Here is a 14,148-nt window from a genome sequence, read left to right as displayed (position 1 = left end):
AAATAAGATTCATCATAGATGTTTAGATAAAACTTGAGGAGGGCTCTTTGCTTTAGCTAAGTTTTTTTTTTTTTTTTTTTTTTTTTGAGTAGTTGATCCGCTCCCATAGGGTGGCGTTTAATTCAAATTTCATACCTAACTATTTCAAAGTCACTGCATCTCGCCTAATCTATCTTAGGGATCTGACTCACTGCAATATTCTGTCATTGAATTTGAAAAAGGCTGCTAAGGTCTTATTAAGTTTCACTGATGTTAATTCTGTTATCATTGTAGCAGTTGTTGATGCGATGACATTTTTTTCTGTCTTATAGACTCTGGCTGCAGCGGATCCGATGGCTGGCAAGTTAATGGAGATCACATCCATTCTGGTAGAGGCCATTCAGATGATGCCTACCTTGTGCTGAGTCTCAAGGTAAAGCTATAGAAAATTCGATGAAATATGTATTTATTTTGAGGTGTTCATCAATTGTTTTTGCTTATTAACGTTATATAAACTTTCATATTCTTGTAGAATAATATTTTCAAGATTTTCCCGATTTTTATTTTATCTAGAATGTGCTTTTGAAGCATTTGTATGAAGAATATTTTGAAGTCACACTCTTTCCATGTACAAACCACTTTCAGAATAGCTAATTGGGTAATCTTCAGGGAAAAGGCTCTTATACAGAACCATTAGAACAGAAACATTTTTCTTTAGATATATATATTGCAAAGTAAGATTTCCATAGTGTGACCCCTAAATAAGGACATTGGACTTGAGATCTTTCTCAGATAAGCATTGGTGTGCGCAATACGTAAGAAATATTTGAACGTTTAAAAGCAGTATTTTATTATGTAGAAACAATTGTAGGAATTCTTGAAACATTTGTAGCCAGATCAGCTGACTGTAACAATGGCGAGTAGTGAGTGTGTTATGAGTTACTTAGGAACGTTTCAACGTAAGAATACATTATTGGAACACTTCTCTTTCATATATAGGAGACCTACTGTATTGAAAAACTTCAAGAATTTTGTTTTAAATTTAGAAGTAGCCCTCAGGAACCAATGTAACCTTGAATCATTTCAGGCATGCTTTCTCACTCCACAAAACCATTCAAGTGCATCTGTCTTCTATTCACTTGAGCAAAGTAGCTGGAAAACCTCTATATTTGAGAACTATATATTTTTGTAAGGAATTACTACAGTACCCCCAATACTAGCAGTTTAATCATATTGTTCTTTGTTTCTTGATTGCATTAAGAGTAGTTGAAGTTTATTACAGCTTTTTACTTTGGGTTGCGAGTGAATAGTTATACAAAGTCCCCTTTGTATTATTCGATTAGGTTCATTTTAGTAAGATTGCATTGTTTTTTTTAGAAAATTTTAATTAAATTCAACTAATCCTAGAGTAATCCTCTTTGTTCTGATGAACTAAATGTAAACCTGGCCTAACTTGGTTCGTAGGAAAAATAATAAATAAAATATATTCAAATGCATTCTACTACTATAAATCAATATATAAATGTAAATATAAGGTATCCTAATATTAATTGCAATAAAGTAAAAAAGAAACTGTGACCTTAGTTATATTTTATTTTAAAACGTTCATAATAAATCGACGTTAAAGTTAGAATATGTACCATTACGTGTTTCACCCCTTTACGTAAAGGATCTTTCATTTTAAAGATATTTATACAGTATAAGATCTCAATTACACTTCTATTTGGATTTGACAGGTCAGAGGATTCAGAGGTCGAGAAGGATTTGTCAACGGCCGCCCCATGGAAGTGGGCAGGATTTCCTTCACCTTCGAGCTTGTGTGCGTCACATACTGCGAATTTGTCTTCATGGAGGTACGTGAAGTAATATAGTAATTAAGAAATAGTGGTAGATTAGATATTATCAAGTGCTGCTAAAAACAAGGGTTAGGTTCAGCTCAGCAAAAGTACTATATATACTTATGCGGCTGCCTATTATATACCCTACATTGTGCAGTATGTTTAGTCTACCCGAATATATTTGTGCAGGTCTTGATAATATAAAGAAGAGTGACGTAAGTTCGGATGAAGTTAGATAAAATCTTAATGCGTTACACTGTTGCAGGCCTCTGCAACTAAGGGTGTGGTTGTGGTACAGAGATGGTTAGGGGCTCAAGAGCGTCTATACTACAGCTACGGTGTTACCAGGAATGATTCTTACACTTTATCATGGGCATTCTTGAAGGTAAGGTTCTCAAAAGAGCGGCTCCATTTTAAGAAAATACCTGCTGGTATAAACCAGTTGTTGATATAGGAAGTAAAAATTTCCCTTAGAAAATTGTAATGTTTATTTTTCATAATGTTGATTATGTCAATGAAAAATTCTTAGTCAAAGTTGCAGTTATATCTCCACAAAATCTCAATTAGAGAGTGCTTCACGAAAGGAATCAGAAGAAATCCATAGTAAATATATTTAAACTTAAGATCTTTATGCATTAAGTACAAATATATGAATAACCAGCCTGAATATAAATATGAATCAATATATTTGGAGTGTTTTACTGAACCAAATGACATTGAAATATCATCTTCATCATTTTTCTGTTAATGCTATCACTCGTCACACCTCATACTGGTTATCATTTATTTCTTAATTTAACCACAGCTTATACAATCCTTTATTCCATTATAAAGTTTTCCTTGCTGCAAATATTTCATTGTACTCCATGTTATTTTTTACTTTGCAAACATTATAGCCAGTGACTGAAAATTGTCTTGTATCATGTGAACATGCAAAAATAGATAATGAAAAATTGTGGAATTCTTTTTATGGTAAATTTTCCTAACTTGTTCTTTTGCAATTAGTTCTTTTGTTTTGTGATTCTCTCTTTCATGTACTTTCGTTTTTATTCAGGTATCTTGGGAAAAAGGTTACATGCGCCTTGGATCTCGGTTATATGAAACTGATATGGCTAAGATATTCAGTATCAACGTCACAAATACCATTGATGGAGGGGCATCCACCTGCATACCCTGTCCCCAGGTAAGGGGTGGACTTTATTTTTTACGTATTCGTAACTAGCCTCCGTGAATGGATGGCAGTTGTTTAAAAGAAAGGCGGTGGGGAGAGGGTGCACTAGAGTTTTATCATTAGTGAGAAGCTGTGGTACTTGCAGTGTAATTACCTGGCCAGACTAAGAGGTTTATAAGTAGATGGGATATATCGTCCGTATAAGTGATTGTGAATTAGGAGCGCCATTATTCATCCCTTGATAAAATGCTAATTGCAATTATCAATTCCTTGCTTTTCTATACAGGGAAATTATAATTTGCTAAAAGCTTGAATTTTCTAATTGCCACATGGTGAAGTCCATATACATTTGTGGATGTCATTGTGCTGGAAGAGGGTACCTCCAATAACAAGATTGTTTGTTGAGAAAAAAAAAAAACTTATAAAATAGATGATTGTCACTGGATACTTCATCAGAAGGACTAATAGATTTACCGCTCTAACGTTTATCTTTTATCAGGCTCCAGCAACAACCGGATGCATTCCATGCCCAGCGGGCCACTACATAGAACCTAACACTACAGAGTGCACGAAGTGTCCACCCGATACAGTTGTGACTGATCCGTTGCCCTACGGAAAAGATTCATGTCTTCCCTGCGGACCGGGGCTTACTGCTCCTGACCACCTCACGTGTATTGTGCAATGCCGCCTCACCATTGACAATAAGACTTATGATCTCACAAATATTAGCAGGTGAGAGATTTGTGAAATTACTGATAGTTAAGACCATATAGCATAGTGTATTTCGTCAAGCTTTGTCAACATTCAATCCTATTAGTGCCTAGAATCATAATGCCCAAAGATGTTTTTCGATGACATTCCATAAAGTTCAGTTCCTCCTAACCTGTGGACTTTATGCATGTTTTTCATATTTTCATAGTTAATGATTTCGAAATAAATTCTCATTCTTTACTATTTACTTCTTTTTTTATCGCCTTATTTTTAATCTGGGACACTGTTTGAATAAGTCTTGCAGAGGATATTCATTAAACAGCGAAAACGGTTTGGAATTCATATGTCAAAATTGGGACATTTTGTGTATGATTTAGATATAGATGGTCTAATGTACTGTATGGAACTGCTTTAATCCCCTGTCAAAAACACAAACCCCATGATTTCACTCATTTTCGCTTTTTGAGATAAGGCTTTTATATTCATACTGTCTGGTTTTTAGGATATTTGTTATTAGAAGCTAATGAGCTACTGTTTTATAGTCTAAATTTTTCTCTGTATTATTTTCTTTCCATAGTGCTTATTTTTTATTATTGATAAATCTTAGCTTTCTGTGACGCCTTTAACAGCATACATATTCTTATGTCCAACAGTCCCAGAACAGTGATTGGTAGCACACTTTTTACATCATCGGGGAACAAGTTTTTCCACATGTTCAACATCTCCTTGTGTGGAAATACCAGTGTCACATGTTCCAACAATGTGTCTTACAACATGGAAGGAGATGTCCCCACTGTAAGTAGATTGGTTATAATGGTTTTCTGTTAATGTGATTAGTAAAATGAAAGTTTGAAAAACTTTCTTTCCATATATATATATATATATATATATATATATATATATATATATATATATATATATATATATATATGTATATATATATATGTATGTATATATATATATATATATATATATATATATATATATATATATATATATATATATATTTATATATATATATATATATATTTATATATATATATATATATATATATATATGCGTGTGTATGTGTATATTTATATATATATATATATATATATATATATATATATATATATATATATATATATATATATATATATATATATATATATATATATATATATATATATATATATATATATGTATATATATAATATATATATATATGTTATATATATGATATATATAATATATATAATATATATATGTATACAGAAATATATATATATACATATATATATATATATATATATATATATATATATATATATATATATATATATATATATATAGATATATATGCAGTATATATATATTTAAATATATATATATATATATATATATATATATATATATATATATATATATATATATATATAGATTAATGAGTTGATTTTGTACATGGTGAAGACAAATGAATAAGTAGAAAAGGATAAAGAATAACCATAGTATCAAATAAAAGATACTATGAAGAGATTTAGTGTAAAAGCAAAAGCACATTTACCCCTATAAGTACACGTATCCAATTTCCCGAACAGGTCATGTCACGTGTGTGTCGCTCCACGATCGTTCCTGGCATGGATGGTTCAAGACATAGCCACATGAGGGCAGTTGCTACACAGTCTGTGTCATTAGGAGATCATCTTGTAGGCGTCACCACCAATAATTCCCTCATGAATATCTCGGTGATACCGGAATTCACTCTTTCAAACACATCTGGACAGAAGGACCTCCACTTCTTTTATACCACTCCGTTGTAAGTTGATAATTATCGTTACTTAAAACACACCTACCTCCGCATCTTTGCTGAATTTATATAAACTCAATGATATAGATTATTTTTGTATTGCATTTTTGTTTTATATTGATTTGCCTCACACAATTACCCTAAATGAGCTTCATCCTATATTGTATGCTGTCTTTGTGAAGTTCCACAAGCGCTTGTCCGAGGGGTCGTAGTACGACGGTGACGTTACGATGTGATCCAGATGCCACAGGGCAGGGAGATGTCCATCTCCTGAGCCAGTGCCCGGATGGCACCTGCGACGGATGTAATTTCCACTTCCTCTGGAAATCTCAGGTGGCTTGTCCGGAATGCTCCAAAGAGGATCTTTTGTGAGTACATAGTTTTTTGTCTTTCACGGTGATACTTATTTTTATAATAGATACATCATTCCATGTATGTACCCTTCCTCCTCTGCACGTAGAAAAATACGATGATGTTGCAATATTTACTAATTCTTACGTGACTACAGATTGTATATATATATATATATATATATATATATATATATATATATATATATATATATATATATATATATATATATATATTATATACATATATATATATATATATGTGTGTGTGTGTGTGTGTGTGTGTGTATGTGTCTGTGTGTGTGTGTGTGGTCATGTGTGTGAATATATAACTTTTATTATTTAATGTTCACTGCTTTACTTTGTGTGGTCACCAGATTTCAGTACCTTGAGGTTTACAGTACTATTCCATTATTCCTTCTTTCCCAGCATTATCCCTACATTAATGTTTCGGTTGCCTGATGTTCCCTATCCAATGCCATCCACCAAACCACTTCTCTCCATGTCATCCTTCACCTTATCTCGCTATCTAATTCTCTGCCTCCCTCTCAGTCTTCTCCCCCGAACAGGTTCCTCCTAAGCCTAGGAGGATTAATAAATACTACAAGTCCTAAGCCCTCCCCACCATCCATTCTCACACCACCTCAGAGGTGACACTCTGATCACCTCTGTAATCTTTACTACACCTACCATTCTTATTATTTCACCATTTTCCTATCTTTCAAGCAGTGATATTCTCACAATCCACCTCAGGATTCTCGTCTCTGATCTCTGAAGCTTTGCTTTCTCTTTTCATCTTAAAGCTCACGTTTCCAATCCATACATCAACACTAGTCTTCTGGTCTTATTATTGTGCCATATATCTTGACTTTTAGCGTGCTACCTCCCTCCACATCCCCCAGTTTGCTTTTATCCTATTCACAAAGAAGTTTTGGAAAGAAGTGAAGAGAGTAAGGAAGGCTGACTCAAGAATTGAAGAGACAGTGAAAGATGGAAATGGAAGGTTGTTAAAAGGAGGGGAGGCAAGGAAAAGGTGGGCGGAATATTTTGAAAGTTTACTGAATGTTGAGGATAATAGGGAGGCAGATATAATTGCTGTTGCAGGTGTTGAGGTGCCGGTGATGGGAGATGAGAATGAGAGAGAGATTACAAGAGAGGAAGTGAGGAGAGCACTAGATGAAACGAGAGTAGGAAAAGCATCTGGTATGGATGGTGTGAGAGCTGAGATGTTGAAGGAAGGGGGTGTGACTGTACTTGAATGGTTGGTGAGATTGTTTAATATGTGTTTTGTGTTGTCAATGGTACCAATAGATTGGGTTTGTGCATGTATTGTACCACTATACAAGGGTAAGGGAGATATGCATGAGTGTTGTAATTCAAGGGGTATTAGTTTGTTGAGTGCAGTTGGAAAAATGTATGGTACAGTAGAGTACTGATTAATAGGATTAAGGATAAAACAGAGAATGCAATCTTAGAAGTACAGGGTGGTTTTAGAAGAGGTAGGGTTTGTATGAATCAGATTTTTACAGTTAGGCAGATATGGGAGAAATATTTAGCAAAAGGTAAGGAGGTGTATGTTGCATTTATGGATCTGGAGAAAGAGTATGATAGAGTTGATAGGGAAGCAATGTGGAATGTCATGAGGTTATATGGAGATGGTGGAAGGTTGTTGCGAGCAGTGAAAAGTTTCTACAAAGGTAGTGAAGCATGTGTTAGGATAGGAAATGAAGTGAGCGATTGGTTTCCGGTGAGAGTGGGGCTGAGACAGGGGTGTGTGATGTCGCCATGGTTGTTTAACTTGTATGTTGATGGAGTGGTGAGAGAGGTGAATGCTGGAGTACTTGGACGAGGATTGAAACTGGTAGACGAGAATGACCATGAATGGGAGGTAAATCAGTTGTTGTTTGCGGATGATACTGTACTGGTTGCAGATGCAGAAGAGAAGCTTGGCCGATTAATGAGAAAATTTGGAAGGGTGTGTGAGAGAAGGAAGTTGAGAGTTAATGTGGAAAAGAGTAAGGTTATGAGATGTACGAGAAGGGAAAGTGGTGCACCGTTGAATGTCATGTTGAATGGAGAGTTCCTTGAGGAGGTGGATCAGTTCAAGTACTTGGGGACTGTTGTTGCAGCAAATGGTGGAGTGGAAGCAGATGTATGTCGGAGAGTGAATGAAGGGTGCAAAGTGTTTGGGGGCAGTTAAGGGAGTAGTAAAAAATAGAGGGTTGTGCATGAATGTAAAGAGAGTTCTATATGAGAAAGTGATTGTACCAACTGTGATGTATGGATCGGAGTTGTGGGGAATGAAAGTGATGGAGAGACAGAAATTAAATGTGTTTGAGATGAAGTGTCTAAGGAGTATGGCTGGTGTATCTCGAGTAGATAGGGTTAGGAACAAAGTGGTGAGGGTGAGAACGGGTGTAAGAAATGAGTTAGCAGCTAGAGTGGATATGAATGTGTTGAGGTGGTTTGGCCATGTTGAGAGAATGGAAAATGGCTGTCTGCTAAAGAAGGTGATGAATGCAAGAGTCGATGGGAGAAGTACAAGAGGAAGGCCAAGGTTTGGGTGGATGGATGGAGTGAAGAAAGCTCTGGGTGATAGGAGGATAGATGTGAGAGAGGCAAGAGAGCGTGTTAAAAATAGGAATGAATGGTGAGCAATTGTGACGCAGTTTCGGTAGGCCCTGCTGCTTCCTCCGGTGCCTTAGATGACCGCGGAGGTAGCGGCAGTAGGGGATTCAGTGTTATGAAGCTTTATCTGTTGTGGATAACGATGGAGGGTGGGCTGTGGTACCCTAGTAGTACCAGACGAACTTGGTTGAGTCCCTTGTCAGGCTGGGAGGAACGTAGAGAGGAGAGGTGTCCCCTTTTTGTTTCATTTGTTTGATGTCGGCTACCCCCCAAAATTGGGGGAAGTGCCTTGGTATATGTATGTACGTCAGCCTCAGCCTCACATCCTCCCTAATAACTTAAAGTAGATGCAAAGTATCTAAATTGTTCTACCTGTTTTACTGTATAACTGAGCCTCTACTTTCATTTATGGCTATCCTTTCCCTACCTTCCTTACTGTTCACCATAGCCTCAGTCTTATCCATATTTACCCTCAAGCTACCTCTCTTCAAAATTTCTTGCTACTCTATAACCCTTCTATGTAAGTCTTTGTCATTTTCATCGGTAATTGCCTAATCATCTGCATATAGCAACTCCCACAACTCTTCATTTTTTATCTCTTCACTTAACACATCCCTGGTGTAATCCAACGCTAACTTCAAAGATGTCTGTTTCGCCAACAGCTGTTATTACTTTTGTCCTTCTTCTTTTGTATGTCATCTTAACTATTCTAGCCAACCTCTCCGAGACTCTCCTCTTCCTCAATCACCAAAACATCACTTCTCTTGGTATTCTACCATGATCCTATTCTAGATCTATAAAACCACTGAATAGCTTCTGATTTCCCTCTAGTCTCTTTTCCTATAACTGCCTGACTATAAAGATGGCATCTACAGTCCCCCTTCGCCTCATGAATCCATACTGCGGTTTCCCAATCTTACCAGTCTCTCTCAATCTCTCATCTGGTACTCTCTCAAAGACTTTTAAACTATGATCTGTTAGTTTAATTCCCATTTAGTGACAACACTCCGTGATGTCACCTTTCTGATTAAATATAGATACCATTAGACTTACCTCCCAGTCTTTAGCCATTATTTCCTCTTCATATAGTGCTCTCAATAAGTGAGACATCCATTCTTCCTCCTCTGTACCAAGTATCATGACCATTTCAATTTGAAACTCTCACGGGCCTGTTGCTGTACCATTTTTATGTGACTCAATGCCCACTTCACTTCTGTATTCCATATCTCCATCACTGGCCCGTCCACCCTATGTACTTCTCCCAGCTCCTCTCTCTAATTTTCAGTATTCAATAGTTGCTCAAAATATTCTCTCTATCCCTGATGGCTACTTGTAGCTTCAAAGCCTGTCTTTGCCTTTTCTTCAAGTTTGAAATCTTAGATATTCTTTTCTCCTTCCCTTGTTCCTAGCCTTTAATTTGATTGCCCTACTGCTCTTCCAATAACTATACCTAATTTCCTCCTAGAATCATTTTCCTCTTCTCTGCACCATTCCTCTGCTCCCTGTGCGTTTGTTACTTTCCAGTCCGTAAATGCCTTTGATTCTATTTTAACTGACTCGTGCACCTCTGTCCCACCACCGCTTTTCTCCTTTCGACACACCATATCCGCTGATTGTTCTTGCTAATTCCTGTTTCCCTTACACATTTCCTTCATACCCACCAAGATATTTTCCACCCTGTTACTCTGACCAATCTCTCAAGTTCAATCTTTCCAGTCATCTCTCTCTCTCTCATTATCCTCCTAGATTGCTCACCCTTTTCTCCTTTAAGGTCCCAAATCCTAATTCTAGATCTCCTCTTTCTCCTCTTGAGTTTTTTACCTCTCATTTTAAAATCCATCACTACCAGTCGATTATTTAGCACATGCTTCTCCCAAGAACACTTTACAATTCATCACATTTTTTCCCGGCTTCTCTAACCAGGATGTAATCTATTTGGCTATCCACTACTCCACTTTCATAGGATATCAAATGGTGATCCAGCTTCTGAAGCCAGGTGTACATACTTGATAATTCAAAATTCTCAGCCATCTCTAATATAAACCCCATCCTCATTTCTAATTCCAAAACCAATGGCTTCTATGTACCTCCTCATATCTATCCCTTCTCTTCCCCACTCTGCCATTCATGTCTACTCCTATGATTAGCTTCTCCTCCTCTTTTACTGTTCTAATAGCTTCCTCAAACGCTTGTCTAAATAATTCTTTTTCTTTTTCCTTGACAACCCATTTAGGGGCAAAAGCTGAAATTAAATTTATTATCTGATCCCCTATTATCAGTGGAATCTTTAAAATCCTATAATTTATTCTTATTACTTCTACCACTTTCTCCTTCTAGTTATTGCCTATTGTGACCCGAACACCATTTCTTCCTTCACGTGATCCTCTGTAAAAGAGCTTAAATCCATATCCTATCTCTTCAATTCCATTTGCTTTCCATGTAGCCTTCAGGACACACAAGACATCTATCTTCATCCTTTCCATCACATCCACCATCTTCCTTAATTTTCCCGTTAGTGTACCAACATTCCAAGTACCTACTCTGATAGTACTATGCTATTACTATTTTTGCATGAACAAGCAAAGTACGTTATCTATTATTTCGGGTTTGAGTGCATTTGGATGCTCTGAAAATGGAAAGACTATGAGATTCTCTCTGGGATAGGAGTTGAAATATACAAGAGACCTAGTTGTAGTGAAAAATATCTCAAAGGGGTATTTTATTTCTACATATACAGTATAATGAAGAGATAGTGTCAACTTTTTTCCTGTTACTAGCTTTTCAATACACAGGGAGGCTCATGGCGAGTGCAAGAGTGGAAAACAGCAAGTTCACTACATAACCCCAAAGACATGTCGGGCTCCAGATGGCGTTCCACAGTGGAAGACTGTCCCTTGCACAACAAGGCTTCCATTTATGATTGAGGTAAAGTTTCTTATCTTATTCTTTCTTGCAGGGTTATCTGTTTTGGAATTCATAATGATATTTCGACACGGTAGCCTACGCGTCGACAGCCTAGTTACTATAGTCAATTTTTTTTAGCGAGGCAGATTTGCTCTGTCTCGCAGCGGTGCCCTTTTAGCTCGGAAAAGTTTCCTGATCGCTGATTGGTTGGACAAGATAATTCTAACCAATCAGCGATCAGGAAACTTTTCCGAGCTAAAAGGGCACCGCTGCGAGTCGGTGCAAATGCGCCTTATTAAAAGAAATTGACTATAGTAAGAGACACATTGTGTCAAGGATTATACAGTTATTCTAATCTCAAATTGAGATAAGAGTGAAACGATATAACCTACTTTTTTCATATGCATTTCATATTCATACACTCTAGTAAATATTGTTACCATAGCAAAATAATCAATAACCACATTTCACTTCCCTGAAGAAGGCTTTTCTTGGCTTACTTGTTGCATGTTATTTATTGCTGTTTTTATTGTATTCTTTATTCTTATTTTTTTCCTTTTGCCAAACTCCCTCTTTTATATCTTTTTCTTGGTTTTGTGGACTTGCTTCTCGTATTACCCATGCCAGTGACTGCGCGAAATTGAATTTACTGATATTTTTCAAATGCAATGTCAAGCATACAGGTTTTTTGGCATAAAGCCTATAATTCTACCACTAAAATGTGTTTGTTTGTGCAACATTGCTAAAAAAATTGCAAATTTTATAATGAATCAGATAGGAAAGAATATATTGATAACATGGGACAAAGTTTGGTTGCAACATACCAAAAGATGCCCAAAACGGGTTAGCTTAACACCTTTAATAAAACGATATGGGTTCCAAAATATGTCATTTGTCATTTAAAACATAAAGGACATTATAAACATATCTTACAGTAGCATCTAATACAAAATGATTAAGTTTAAAAGCGAGTGTCATTAGGTAAGTATATACAAGGGAACTCTGATGATTTTAGCAAGTTTAAACCCACGTCTATAGACTGTGCTGTCCTGAGAGATTTAGGAAACCCAGATATCTCAGATTCAAGGAATGCAAAGATTTTTTTTTTTTATTCCCATTTAGTTGAGGGTGACTAAATTATAGAATTATAACAGTAATGCTTGTAAATATGGATGAATCTTTCCGTGGGAATATCTGTTTAGCAATTTTTGCTTTAAAACAAGTATTAGTTCATTGGAACATGATTACTTTTTACTTACATTTTAGAATGAAAATTTTTCAGAAAAGTTATGTGAAATTTTATAAGTGAATTACTTTTTAAGTATTTGTTAAAAATTATGATATTTCCAGGTAACAATGTTGAGCACAGTGAGTATGGCTCTCTTCCTTTGCCTTCTCATCTTCTGTCTCTGGAAAAAGAATCAACGGCTCGAATACAAGTACATGAAACTTGTAGCCAGTGCCTCGTCGAAGGTGAGTTACTTGTTGAGGTATAGTGACTTCACTTTTTTTTTAAATATTCATTCCTTACCACCATTTGAACACAGACAATGGAACACTACTCAGAGAAGTGTGTTAAGTAAGCTGAATCTTGGTTTTGTGGTTTAGAATAAAAATAATTAAAAACCGTTGCCATGTGAAAAAGTAGTGGCAGCTGTTTACTTTATAGTTGATTTTTAAGGATAAAGATAGTTTTTTTTTTATTTAATTTTTACATGTTTTCAATATTTTGATCGGATCAGAAAAATTAGGAATATTCCACGATGTAGAAATGCTTGGTTGTGTTTACAGGATGGCTTGCTTGAGCTCCCACCAGCAGAGTCCTGTGCCTTGGATGATGGGGAGGAAGAGGAAGTTCACTTTTCTCAGAATCCTCCGAAGGGAATTCTGAGTAGACTCAAGAGCCACAGAATCAAGGTAACTGAATCTTAAGGGTTAAATACTATGTGTGTGTTCCCGCTACCTCCCTAGTAGCCTAGTTCATAATATGTGTATTCACGCCAACTCCCTGCCAGCTCATACTGTACTATGTATACATACCATACATGATACTTATATTCAAGATTTTATAATATTCAATGCATTTCCATGCCTATAGGCAGACAATCAGTTGTTCAGTGTAAATAATTATCTTAGTTTTATGAAGTTCAAATTTAAATTGAAAAAAATCCCGAGAGTTTAAAGATGATAGTATAAAGTTTTCAGGAAATTAAGATGGAAGAATTCTCCACGACTTGGGTGACTTCCAGGTAGGAGGAAAGTCTTTTTAACTCCACTCAAATAAGATTAAAGCTAATGAAATATACTCGGCAGTAGTAAATAGATCCCATTCCATATAAATTGAAGCCCCTGTTGTTGCTGTCAGAGCAATTAACTGTAGGCATTTCTGAAGGGTGTTTGCAGCGTTCTTTTGGCACCTACCTACGCCCACCTTTTTAACCTATTTTATCGCCTCTTTTTAACTTTTGAATTATGGCACAAGTGCCATAATTTTCCCCAGTTGCCCCCAACGCTGAAGGGAGTCCCCTGTTGAAGTGCCAGAGGCTATATGACCAAAATTTCATAAATTTATCACATAATTTAATATACAATTCGGAGAATGGATAATTCACATTGATCATATAGATGTATTGACCATAACTAAAAACTATAATGCAAATAATAGCCATACAATTATTTAATTTGACTGATGTCATTTGTTTCATTTGCAGCCCACAGAAGGCCGAGGCCTTTTGTCGAAGTCAATGATGATGACGGACAAGGATCAACTGACCTGA

General features: G+C 36.0%; 1 protein-coding gene across 2 annotated transcripts in view; it reads left to right on the top strand.

Annotated features, from left to right (window-relative positions):
• LOC137619495 (endosome/lysosome-associated apoptosis and autophagy regulator family member 2-like) overlaps positions 1-14,148 on the top strand; it is a 46,118-nt gene that overhangs the window by 31,738 nt on the left and 232 nt on the right. Inside the window, exons 9-21 of one of the 2 annotated variants that reach the window (XM_068349572.1) lie at positions 312-412; positions 1,716-1,832; positions 2,083-2,202; positions 2,872-3,000; positions 3,488-3,720; positions 4,353-4,494; positions 5,281-5,498; positions 5,672-5,857; positions 11,260-11,392; positions 12,722-12,844; positions 13,163-13,288; positions 13,577-13,620; positions 14,083-14,148. The exon at positions 14,083-14,148 is cut by the window's right edge and continues 232 nt beyond it. In XM_068349572.1, the coding sequence (XP_068205673.1) occupies positions 312-412; positions 1,716-1,832; positions 2,083-2,202; positions 2,872-3,000; positions 3,488-3,720; positions 4,353-4,494; positions 5,281-5,498; positions 5,672-5,857; positions 11,260-11,392; positions 12,722-12,844; positions 13,163-13,288; positions 13,577-13,620; positions 14,083-14,119 (1,709 nt within the window). In that variant the 3' untranslated portion in view covers positions 14,120-14,148. The remainder of the gene's footprint in view (positions 1-311; positions 413-1,715; positions 1,833-2,082; positions 2,203-2,871; positions 3,001-3,487; positions 3,721-4,352; positions 4,495-5,280; positions 5,499-5,671; positions 5,858-11,259; positions 11,393-12,721; positions 12,845-13,162; positions 13,289-13,576; positions 13,621-14,082) is intronic. The other variant, XM_068349574.1, reaches the window with a different exon arrangement.

Source organism: Palaemon carinicauda, chromosome 26 (genome assembly GCF_036898095.1).
Source record: "Palaemon carinicauda isolate YSFRI2023 chromosome 26, ASM3689809v2, whole genome shotgun sequence".
Lineage (NCBI taxonomy): Eukaryota > Metazoa > Arthropoda > Malacostraca > Decapoda > Palaemonidae > Palaemon > Palaemon carinicauda.
Note: the sequence above shows the minus strand (reverse complement) of the source record. Positions and strands in the feature narration are given on the sequence as shown.